This window comes from Oncorhynchus kisutch, linkage group LG5, assembly GCF_002021735.2.
Source record: "Oncorhynchus kisutch isolate 150728-3 linkage group LG5, Okis_V2, whole genome shotgun sequence".
In the NCBI taxonomy this organism is placed as follows: Eukaryota; Metazoa; Chordata; class Actinopteri; order Salmoniformes; family Salmonidae; genus Oncorhynchus; species Oncorhynchus kisutch.
Window position 1 is genome coordinate 14,938,964 of NC_034178.2, and position 12,500 is coordinate 14,951,463.

General features: G+C 48.0%; 1 protein-coding gene across 2 annotated transcripts in view; it reads right to left on the reverse strand.

The window, feature by feature from the left end:
- nrp2a (neuropilin 2a) overlaps positions 1-12,500 on the reverse strand; it is a 79,315-nt gene that overhangs the window by 46,461 nt on the left and 20,354 nt on the right. For both annotated transcript variants that reach the window (XM_020482697.2, XM_031824563.1), the window contains exons 3-6: positions 10,558-10,739; positions 4,747-4,977; positions 2,778-2,933; positions 2,251-2,420 (exon numbers count right to left, since the gene is read on the reverse strand). In XM_020482697.2, coding sequence (XP_020338286.2) covers positions 2,251-2,420; positions 2,778-2,933; positions 4,747-4,977; positions 10,558-10,739 — 739 coding nt within the window. The remainder of the gene's footprint in view (positions 1-2,250; positions 2,421-2,777; positions 2,934-4,746; positions 4,978-10,557; positions 10,740-12,500) is intronic.

Genomic DNA, 12,500 nt, shown 5'->3' on the forward strand with positions numbered 1-12,500 from the left:
AGAGCGAGAGAGAGAGAAAGAGAGCGAGCGGGAGAGAGAGAGCGAGCGATAGAGAGAGAGGGAGTGATAATGAGATACATTTCAGAAGAATCAGAAGATACATTTCCGTTTATTACAAAATAAAAGGACAATTTATTTGATTCAATATATTTCAATTCTATTCTGCTCTATTCTACCTTCCTTGATTTTTCCAGGCACAGAGAGAGAACGTGGGACAACAGAGATATGAAAGTAATGATGCAGATCCTGCACTCCTTTGAGCCAAACACCACACAGATACATCTAGACATCACAGTCAGGTTAAGAGCTACAGTGGCAAGAAAATGTATGTGAACCCTTTCGAATGACCTGGATTTCTGCATAAATTGTTCATAAAATTTGATCGTATCTTCATCTAGGTCGGAACAATAGACAAACACAGTCTTGCTTTAAACTAATAATACACAAACAATTATTACATTTTCATGTCTTTACTGAACCCACCCTGTAAACATCCAGGGTGTAGGGTGGGAAAAGAATGTGAACTCTTGGATTTAATACCTGGTTGACCCTTATTTGGCAGCAATAACCTCAACCAAAAGTGTTCTGTAGTTGCGGATCAGACCTGCACAACGGTCAGGAGGAATTTTGGACCATTCCTCTTTACAAACTGTTTCAGTTCAGCAATATTCTTGGGATGTCTGGTGTGAACTGCTGTCTTGAGGTCATGCCACAGCATCTCAAATTGGGTTGAGGTCAGGACTCAGGCCACTCCAGAAGGGGTATTTTCTTCTGTTGAAGCCATTCTGTTGTTGATTTACTTCTGTGTTTTGGGTCGTTGTCCTGTTGCATCACCCCAACTTCTGTTGAGCTTCAATTGGCGGACAGATAGCCTTACATTCTCCTGCAAAATGTCTTGATAAACTTGGGAATTAATTTTTCCGTCGATGACAGCAAGCTGTCCAGGCCCTGAGGCAGCAAATCAGCCCCAAACCATGATGCTCCCTCCACCATACTTTATATTTGGGATGAGGTTTTGATGTTGGTGTCCTGTGCCTTTTTTTTCTCCACACAAACTGTTATGTGTTCCTTCCAAACAACTCAACTTTAGTTTAATCTGTCCACAGAATATTTTGCCAGAAGCACTGTGGAACATCCAGGTGCTCTTTTGCAAACGTCAGAGGTGCAGCAATGTTGTTGTTTTTTGGACAGCAGTGGCTTCTTCCGTGGTGTCCTCCCATGAACACCATTCTTGTTTAGTGTTTTACCTATCATAGATTCGTCAACAGAGATGTTAGCATGTTCCAGAGATTTCTGTAAATCTTTAGGTGACACTCTAGGATTCTTCTTAACCTCACTGAGCATTCTGTGCTGTGCTCTTGCAGTCATCTTTGCAGGACGGCCACTCCTAGGGAGAGTAGCAACAGTGCTGAACTTTCTCCATTTATAGACAATTTGTCTTACCGTGGACTGATGAACATCCAAGGCTTTTAGAGATACTTTTGTAACCCTTTCCACCTTTATGCAAGTCAACAATTCTTAATCTTAGGTCTTCTGAGATCTCTTTTGTTCGAGGTATGGTTCACATCAGGCAATGCTTCTTGTGAATAGCAAACACAAATTTAGTGAGTGTTTTTTATAGGGCAGGGCAGCTCTAACCAACATTTCCAATCTCATCTCATTGATTGGACTCCAGGTCAGCTGACTCCTCACACCAATTAGCTTTTGGAGAAGTCATTAGCCTAGGGGGTTCACATACTTTTCCCAAACCTACACTGTGAATGTTCAAATGATGTATTCAATATAGACCAGACAAATTACAATCATTTGTGTGTTATTAGTTTAATCAGATTGTGTTCATCTATTGTTGTCTTGCCACTGTATGTCCATCTGTCACATAGACAGGGGGGGGGGGGGGGAGTGCTGCCAGGCCCTATGGGGCTGCTGTTGGGGAGGGAGAGCGGGATAAGGGAGGGGAGGAGGTAAAAAAAAATCAATGGCACACTATTCCACTGCTAACAGCCCATTCCTGAGTAGCGAACTCATCTATCAAGTGACAGATCGCATCCTGCATCTGCTCCGCACACTGCATATTGTCAAAACAGTGTTTGATTGTGTGTGTGTGTGTGTGTGTGTGTGTGTGTGTGTGTGTGTGTGTGTGTGTGTGTGTGTGCGCGTGTGTGTTGGTTTTGTGTGTGTGTCTGTGTGTGGGTCTATGTGTGTGTCTCTCGCTGTCTCTCTCGCTGTGTTTCTTTTTTTGAACTGTCTGACCTGGATGTACTCCTTGGTGCTGTCCTCGCTGGGTGTCCAGGCGTTGTCCATGTTGTTGAGCCTGGCCTGGCGAGGGGACCAGCGGCCGTCGTAGAAGGAGGACGAGGCTGAGATCTGGTCGTCCGAAATCTTCCCCGACTCCAGACCAAACGCTGTACTGCAGTGGAACGCTGTGGAGAGAGAGGGGGGGGGGGATTAGAGGGGAAGAGAGCGAAAAGGGCGCAGGTGAGGGAGGGCGTGGTTAGGAGACAGAGAGAGTTTGGGGGAAAGAGGGGGGGGGCAGAGTTAGAGGCAGAGGGAGACCAGATGGAAAGAAAGAGAGAGAAGAGGGAGTGAAAGGGAAAGAGAGGTCAAGAGAGGCAGAGAGAGAAAGTGCCTACGAGGGCAATAGGACACATATAGAACGGTAGAGGGGGTGAGATATGGAAGGAAAGAGAGAAACAGAAAGGGATATGGAACGCGAGAATAGGAGAACGAGAAAACTAAAGACAGACGGACAGACAGAGAGAGAGCGGCGGGCTACTTACTGTCATTGACTTCTTTGTGTGTCATGTTGTAGCGGGCTGAGAAGCCGTCTTTGGCCACAGCCATGTCCGTGTGGAAGGACAGAGACAGCAGACCAGACGATGACTTGATCTCAGGAGGAATCTTAGTACCACAGTAACGACCAATCAGAGGGCCCACTGGAAACACACACACACACAGACAAAAATAGTTAGGAGGGGTCTTCATTCAACATATACAGTATGTTTTCAGTGTTCAAAATAAACAGATTTAAATGTTTTATTTAACCTTTATTTAACTAGGCAAGTCAGTTAAGAACAAATTCTTATTTACAATGACAGCCTACCGGGGAACAGTGGGTTAACTACCTTGTTCAGGGGCAGAACGACAGATTTTGACTTGTGGACATTTTAATATACTTATTTCACAAAATAAAATAATAACGTGCACGTTTATTCGATATAGAATTATTCCTGCAAAAAGCCAACTCGGATGCGGTTTCCTATTTTTGATATATTTATTTCAGGATTTTAACATGTCTCATTAGCATCCCTGCATTTTATGGGATGTGAGCATCTCCAATGAAAGTGCTTTTTGGTCCAGACATAGGCTTAAACTGGAGTAAGCATCTAATGAAAAGGCTGAAGGTCTGTGCCTCAGCGTGAGTCTCTCCATCTCGTGTGGTTTAGGCTGGGATTAAGACCCACTGTGGGGCAGACTTTAGATTATACACTGCTGTCACCCAATCTTCTCAATCCCACCCAATCCGCCAGGATTACAGACACACACACACAACGTTCCGGAAGATTCCCCAAATCAGCTTTCCATTCCTTTCCTTCAGATCTAAAGACTCTCCAGTGTTTCGACTAATGTGCTCGATGGGTTGGGCTCAATTCCATGTCAATTCAGTCAATCAAGGAAGTTCATTGAAATTCTTAATTCAAGTCATGAAAAATCCCTTGTTTAAAATGTAAAAAAAAAAAAAAAAACTATTCTTGAATTGGAATTTCAATGTATTTCAATGAATCTTGCCTCTCTTCTTTGAGTTGAAATGGAACCTGATGCCCAGTACTTTAGTTTTAGTCTGTAAAGTTCAAGTCTGTAAATGTAATGTAATTCCCACATGGGTCATGTTATACAAAAGTACAACCGCTCCCAAGACTCACTTCTACTAAAGCTTGTGTGATTGACCAAAGCATTTGAACCACATTGAAAATGGGAGTCGTTTGGCCCTAAGTGAGGAGGCGTTGAAGCTGTTGTATTGGCCGTTTCAAGTTTAAAAAAATATTTGAGCAAGTGAGAATCAAAATTCTCCTCTCTACTAATCTATCAGTATCTTGCTCCCAGCCCCAGCGGTAGACATGAAGCGTTTTGACACCGCTCTCCAGAGCTTTCCCCTTCCCTTCCTTCCCTGATCTCTCCTGATACCACTAGCATGTAGCTATGGCGCGTTATGTAACTCGCCCACGGGCGCCTCACCGCCACGGCAACCGATACCCCTCATACATGCACTCTCACTCTCGCTTCCAGTGTGACGTTTCCCCTAGGTACAGATCTAAGATTAGCTTCCCCTCCCCAATCCTAACCTTAAACATTCGTGAGAAAAATGCTAAACTGACCCAGGAACAGCATCTAGGGGCAACTTCACCGTACTCCCTATTCCCAAACAGGAAGAAAGTGCTGTGTGATAAGGGCAGATTGAAGCAAGGGGGAAGTAGGCCTGATGAAGGGGATGAATGGGAAACAAGTCATGGGAAAGGCCTAGTCCTGGGAGGTGTAGGATGGCTAATGCAGGAAGGGGCTAGTTCCTGGATTGTTATTGAGACAAAGGCCGCAGGAAAAGCTCCATTGCGATATTGTAGACGATGTGTGTGGGTATGTGTGTGTTTGTGTTCAAACACATGCATGTGCCTCATACAGTGTGTATGTGTGTGTATGAAAGTGTATGTGTGTGTACACATGCATATGTGTATGTGTCTGGTAAGCACACACCCTGGGGCAGCCCGTCCCACACGTCCAGCCAGTCGTACTTGCAGTCTCCCTCTCCTGACAGCAGGGGGTCGTTCTCCAGGTCAAAGGTCAAGAAGGTCAGGGTCACGTCCATGTGGGGCGGAGTTATGATGATGTAAGAACATTCCAGGTTGTGAGGGTACTTGTCGGGGAAGCCGGGGGACTCGATCACTCCGGAAGGACTGGTGAAATTCCGGAAACAGAATTCCGATCCTATGGAGAACACACACAGGACACAGACATGAGACATTTATCACAGGAAAGCAATCATTTTTTACCAGTAGGGCATTTTATCGATGACGAGACATTTGTCACTGCAAGACAGCAATAATAGAATCCAGTCGCAGTTCATTGTGCAACACACATACACACACACATGCACTCTCACAGACACATGCACTCTCACACACACATGCACTCTCACACACAGGGCGGAAGGTACCCTAGCGGTTAGACCAATGGGCCTGGATCCCTAAGGTTGCTCGTTCAAATCCCAGAGCCGACAAGGTGGAAAAAAATCTGCCCTTGAGCAAGGCACTTAAGCCTAATTGGTCCAGGGTCGCAGTCAATTATGGCTGATCCCTGGCCGTGACCCCACTCTCTGAGGGTGTCTCAGGGGGAGTTGGGATATGCAAAAAAAAAAAAAACATTTCCATTTCACACCGTACAGGTTACCCACTTGTACACGCAGCGAAACAGGACAAATATAAGCACCCCCATTTGACCTTTGACACACACACACGCGCCTCATCATAAACCTCATACCTCAACCCAGTAAGCTCTGCATTCACTCCCTTGCTTCAACAGAATAAGAGAAAAGAAAAACACAAGGCAAATCAAACGGGAGTAAACTCACTAAGCGGCCCGGCAGCTCATTAGCTATGCAGATTTATGCGCCCTGGGCGGCTCACCTTGAGCTCTCGACAGATGTGCCTCCCATATAAACTTCCCCCTGAGTTACTGAGTGTTTATGGACGCGCACATTCATGATTGTGATGTGCACGTCTCTCTCTCCCTCCCCCTCTCCCTCTCTCCCTCCCCCCCCCCCCCCCTCTCTCTCTCTCTCTCTCCCTCTCCCTCTCTCTCTCTCCCTCCCCCTCTCTCCCTCTCCCTCTCTCCCTCCCCCTCTCTCCCCTCCCCCTCTCTCTCTCTCTCTCCCTCCCCCCCTCTCTCTCTCTCTCCCTCTCTCCCTCCCCCTCTCTCTCTCCCCCTCCCTCCCTCTCTCTCTCTCCCTCCCCCCTCTCTCTCTCTCTCCCTCCCCTCTCCCTCTCTCCCTCCCCCTCTCTCCCCCCCTCTCTCCCTCTCTCTCTCCCCCTCTCTCTCTCCCTCCCCCTCTCCCTCTCCTCCCTCCCTCCCTCCCCCTCTCCCTCTCTCCCTCCCCCTCTCTCCCTCCCCCCTCTCTCTCCCTCCCCCCCTCTCTCTCTCTCTCTCCCTCCCCCTCTCTCTCTCCCTCTCTCCCTCCCTCCCTCTCTCTCTCTTATTTATTCAAAGCACCGATCAAATATACTTCTGCACCAATTCCCAACCTCTTCTGTGTTCCCACCTCTCACCCTGTTTCTCTCTCTTGTCTTCTATATCCTCCGAAAGTGGAAAGAGGGAATGGAAGACCAGATTAGCAACAGCAAACAGACAAGCACCCCCCCCCCCAGATCTGATATGACCTAGTACGACCGTACTTCAACCACATGTGGTCTACCCCTAATTCACAACAACCCCAACCATCACCACGGGGCAGTGTTTGAATGTTCTCTCAAAGGCCTTTGTGTGTGTGTGTGTATGTGTGTCTGTGTGTGTGCGTGCGTACGTGTTTACTTGCGCATGTGTGTTGTCCCTCCGTGCATGTATGTGTGTGTGTGCGCGCGTGTCTGTGTCTCCATTGGTCAGTCTGACCCTCTCGTTTAACGAGTAGAGACAAGGCCAGTGTGATGCCTGCCTTAACCAGTCACTATGTCGACCACACTGTTATAGACTACATGGAGATGAGGACTGCTGCCTTTCACCGCAGGACGAGAGGAGAGACACACACACTCACACACACACACGAGAAAGCATGGCAAATCACTTCTCCAGCAAGGCCTACTACTGCTCATTGACTGGCCCTCACTGAATAGGCAATGTGTGTGTGTGTGTGTGTGTGTGTGTGTGTGTGTGTGTGTGTGTGTGTGTGTGTGAGTGTGTGTGTGTGTGTAAAAGAGGGCTTCAATCACACCATTGCATTGTCTATATTAGCCCAGTGTGTGTTACCACCAGCTTCGCACACGCTGATATCGCAACATGCCAAATATGTGTGTGAGAGATGGTGTGTATGCATGAGTACTCTCCCTTTTGTTAGTCCTTATTAGTTCAACTATATGAACATTCCAAAAACAAGCCCCTCTTCCCCACACACACACGCCTGGTTTGCACATTTCACCACAAGCAGCCATTTGGCAAGAGCTGTCTGCCGGCGGGGGGTTGAGGAGGGGGAGGGGGGGGGGGGAGTGGAGGGGTGAGTTGCTGGGTAGAAATGCGTCGGGCGCTTTCCGCTCGAGTGCCTGACGGAGTAGTCTCTGCACATTTTGTCAGGGAATCCCCCCTCCCTCCCTCCCACGCTCCATTCCTTCCTCCCCCCATCCCTAGGAGGAATGTGCGTAGCCTGTTCATTCACCCTCTCCCCCCCTGCTCCTGTTTTCGTCTTCCTCTCCCTCCTCGTGCAACCTCATGCTGTGAGAGTTCACCTCCACGTTTGTGCACGTCTGTTGCACATCTCAACCTCTGACACTCCCCTTCTCTCACTCTCCCCACTCTACCGTTCCTCCTCTCTGCCTCGCAGCCTACTCTCGCTGGAGTCAACCCAAGGGTTTTGCGGAAATACACTTGAGGGGTGTGTGTTTGTGTGTCTGGATTCCAAAGGTGACCCTACAGACCGAGTTAGGGGGGGACAGAGTCAACCATGACCCCAAGGGGGAACCACAGAAAGATCAATCACGATTGGCTGCGCTAGTGCTGGAGGCTGGTGGAGGTCGCTTGGCGGGAAGTCTTCCCGCTGTAGCCGTGGTAACAGCGTCACAGTAACAGTCACATGACAGGGGGCGGAGTGGGGGGCTGGTTTGGTATGAGGGGTTAATACGCCAGTGTGTGTGAGAAAAGTAGGGCACAACAATAATGGGGGAGGGAGGGCAGTGGGTGTACTTTCACCACTGTGGGGTTATGGTGCGGGTGTGGGGGATGCGGGTGGGGTGGGGTTGGAGGGTTGTTGTTTTGGGGCACACGCTCCCCCAGGGGGAGGGGTTGGGGGCTCAGGGGAAAATGGATCAGGGAATACAGTTTTTGGTGAGAAGTCAAATATCTTATTGCTGTTTATTATCCCTGTATCCAATATTGGCACTGAACATAGGAAGGGATGTACAGTATACACAAACACATATGCATGTCTGCACACACACTCTGCTTACTTAACAGTGTATTCTCTGAGTGAAGCTACAACAGACTCCTCCTCATTCACCTCGGGTGCTGTTGGCAGTCTAGGAAAAGAGACTGCAAGGGTCGTGTTCATTTGGCACCAAACGGAAGAAAACAGACTGAAACAGGGTGGGACTATTACCTTGGAGTTGCCCAATAAGAAACACTGATTTTAGTTTCAGTTGCAAACTGTTTTCGAAACGTGTTCCCATTGTGTGCCCTAATGAACATGACCCTGATCAGCAGCGAAAGTAGGACTGAATTAGGACAGTAGGACAGACACGCCTCCAAGCTGTGTATTGACCTAAGATCATATCTCCTCTAGTGACGCACTCCTTCAAAAACACATACGGATGCATAAACACACACACTGCACGCGCACACTTAAATAAGACGAGAACATGTGTACACACACACACACACACACACACACACACACACACACACACACACACGGCAAGTGCACACAAATAAGACTAGAACACACATCCCTCATGCACTAACATCAATGTAAATAAACAACAGCTCTCTCACTGGGGGTTGTGCCTGGCAGTCTCTAATGTTCTCCCAGAACTCGCACACTACTGGGGTTTGTGGAGCGATTTGTCCCGAACCTGACATGTTAAAACAAACAACCATGATGGGTGTAGAGGGAGAGAACAGCGCCCTCCAAAACATGTGCTCTGCGTGTCGATCTCTCTTGCACAGAAACACACACAGGCACAGACACACACACACAGAGCACGCACGCACACATCTATATGCCTACTTAGACACAAACAAAATCCTATAACGCCCAAGCACACTGTAACCACCCACGGACACATATCGCACACGCATACCATTGTTTTTGCACCCCAAATGCATAGTAGGCTCTTGTTAAAACCATGGCAACAGCATACCCATCCATTCTGTTAGAGTGTGTGTATGTGTGTATAATACCAGACCTATCACATCATCATATCATTGTGCTGGTGGCCTTGGTAACAGAGCTAAATGACAACTGGGCCACGTTCAAATCAAGTTTAAAATGTTTGGAAACAGAGGAGGTACTACGACACGAATCCCACCCAAACAAAGCCATGTCAATGGGATCTTACAAGCAAAGAGAAGCTCAATATAGAGCGTATCAGTATAGCTCAGTACAGTGAGTGTACTGTATGTCAAGTACACTTCCTCTTATGGACTACCACCACCAGCACCATGGTTAAACTCAAATCCCAACTCATCCTCACTCTACCCTCTCCCTCTCCCAGTAATCATCTCCCTATACCGCCTGTAGCCCCTCTCAATCACTCTCCCCCACCCTGCCCCCTCCTCCTCACCCCTCCCTCCTCATCATCTCCTCACCGCCTGTAGCCCCTCTCAATCACTCTCCCCCACCCTGCCCCCTCCTCATCATCTCCTCACCGCCTGTAACCCCTCTCAATCACTCTCCCCCACCCTGCCCCCTCCTCCTCACCCCTCCCTCCTCATCATCTCCCTATACCGCCTGTAACCCCTCTCCACCCCCCCACCCCCCCCTCTAGATGAAGCAGATCCCAGGCCAGTTAATAGAGGCCTTCCTGAGATACTTTTCAGACAGGATGAAAAGAGTTAAAGGCTTACCCACGTTTATTTTCCTCCCTGCCTCTCTTGAAGCTAATTGGTCTGGGAGTGTCGGGGTGTGTGTGTGTGTGTGTGTGTGTGTGTGTGTGTGTGTGTGTGTGTGTGTGTGTGTGAGGCGGCGAGGTGAGCGCGCGTGTGTTTGTGTGTAATAGGTGTGCATGGGTGAGGTAGATGCCCACCATGTTAAGGAGAAGGTCATCATAGGTCCTTCTGCCCAAGGCATCCATAGCAAGAACTCAGTCAACCATCCATGTTCCACAAGGCTAGTTAGCTAGTTAGGGGAATGACCACCCAGAGCCATTGGAGAGAGTTTGGCCATTGTGGTTTCAACCCCAAAAATGTATTAGGATGAACTTAGATCACATTTACATGGTTTGATGAAAGCCATGTTAGCACCTCATGGGCAATATTGACCAACAGCAGTCCACAGGTTTCCAAATGCACATTTATATTGAATAAATAGAAATCTCAGAGGCAACAACTTGGCGTCCATTTAAGATTGACCAAAGTCTCTCTGCATATGTCTCCATCCCAACCTATCGGTAACCAGTCAAACATCAACGTCCCAATCACACAACCAATAACATCGCCCCCCCCCAACAACCAATCAAAACACCCCAAATAAGAGCTCACCGGGCAGAATTACAGAATTCACTCACATGTCTTAAAGATCATGAAAACCTCCCAAAATAACAACCACTAAAGACGCCTCCAATAACGAAGCGCCGGACATAATGGGCTCACCTGTCTTGAAGATCTCGTAGCGCAGTGAGAAGCCTGCCCCCTGGTGGGCGTAGTCTGAGACAAACTTGATGTGCAGGGCGGTACCAGAAGAGATGATGGCTGGGGGGGCGATGTTACTGCAGTGTTTACCCAGCAGCTCAGCCGAGTCCGAGCCGCCATCACGGATCTCAATGAAGTCGTACCTGAGAATGAGACATAGAGAATTTCGTGAAAAATCCTGGAAATGTTTTTATGCGTGGTGTCCATATTAGGACAGCCTCAGGCTCAGCAGGAATTGACTCAGTCTCAGGAAGAGTTGTTTTGGTCTAATCAAAACTAAGGCTGTCCTAATATGGACGACGTGCCTATGGATTTATTTAATCATGAATATGTTAAAAGAGGTGCTTTGAGAAGGATGTATTGATTTCAGGAGAATGTTGAATGGATGATTCAAGCTTAAAACCAAGGACAAAGAGAAGAATAGAGAAGAAAACAGCTTTGGGGCTAAAATGTGATTGAACTCTAGTCCACATTACCTTTGACCTAAGACCTATTAACCCAAATTCTTAACTGTCATTTCAGAGACAGAGAGAGGTGAAACTTGGACTCCGACAAATCCTCACCTGCCGCTCCAAAATTAGCCAACTCAACAGAAAAACGAGTCGCTGACACTTATGAAGCTGGGAGAGGGGTCAAGGTACGGTGTGTGTGCTTGCATGACGGGCATGCGTGTGTGTGTTCTTCTACATAGAAGATCATAAGAAATCCCATGACATAGTGTCTATAGTACTGTAATAAGCTCGCAGTTGCGGTCACAACCTCCAAACAGTTGTCACTGGCTAGTGGGATATTCATTTATTTTTTTAATCGGGTTTTTGCTTGGCAGACCTTATTGGCATTAGTCATTAGTCAGGAATCCAACTGTTTATGTCAAATTGTTTATCAGCTTGTTGCCATGGTTGTCCTGTAAGGAAAAAGGGTAAAACACTTCAAATGTGATGCTAAACATGAGGGCAGAGCAAGCAGATGAAGGAAAATAGTGAATTTCAGCTTTTCCACGGTGGATTTCCTGGGACGGATAATTAACAAGTCTCTTGAGAGCCGTGTCCATCAACGGTGGTTCTGGGAACCTCGCAGGGAGTGCACATATTTGTTCCAGCCTAGCAGTAACGCTCCCGATTTAACTCATCAAGGGCTTGATGATTTTGCCGATGAGTCGAGTGAAGTGCGTTTGTGCTGGGCTGGAACAAAAGCCTGCACAGGCCCAGGATCAAACTTCACTAATTCCCACACCTTCCTACCAAAGGCCACACCCCGGTGGCTATTCTAAGAGGTTTACGCCAGAGCTCCCTTGGTGAAGTTTAGAAAGCTAGCAATCCATGAGTGCGCGTGTGTGTGTACAAAGTATACGTGTTTTTGGGCTGTAACTGACACATGCTTAAGGAAAACACACACACACACACACCACAGCGTGTACGCAAAAGATAAAAGGCCCGAGAAGGAACTGAGAGCCTAATTAGGTTTTAATTGATTTGGGAGTGGACTCTCTCGCCTGTCGTGGATTAGAAGCGATGACTGAGTGTTTCTCAGATGTGATTATTGACCTGAGCTCTCCGCTTCCCCAGGCTCTGTTGAACACACGCACGAAGACCGGCCGAGCGGGAGAACAGTCTCTCACACACACACACAGACAGACAGACAACACACCCTAACACTCACACCCTCAACCCACTCGGTCTATTAGAGTTCACAGTGCCTTTTCTGACTCCCCCCCCCCCCTTCTCCCTCCCTATGTGACTGGGTCCTTCTGGGTTACGGAGTCCTGCTTGTTGTCGACCCATGATGGTGTCCTCCAGCTCTCCACAGAGGCCAGAAGAAACCCAGGGGTGGGCAGCGGACACTTAAGGAAGTCCTTCGGGGCTGTTGTTCGGGCACCAGTCCAGACATGCCTTCTCTCCTCTACT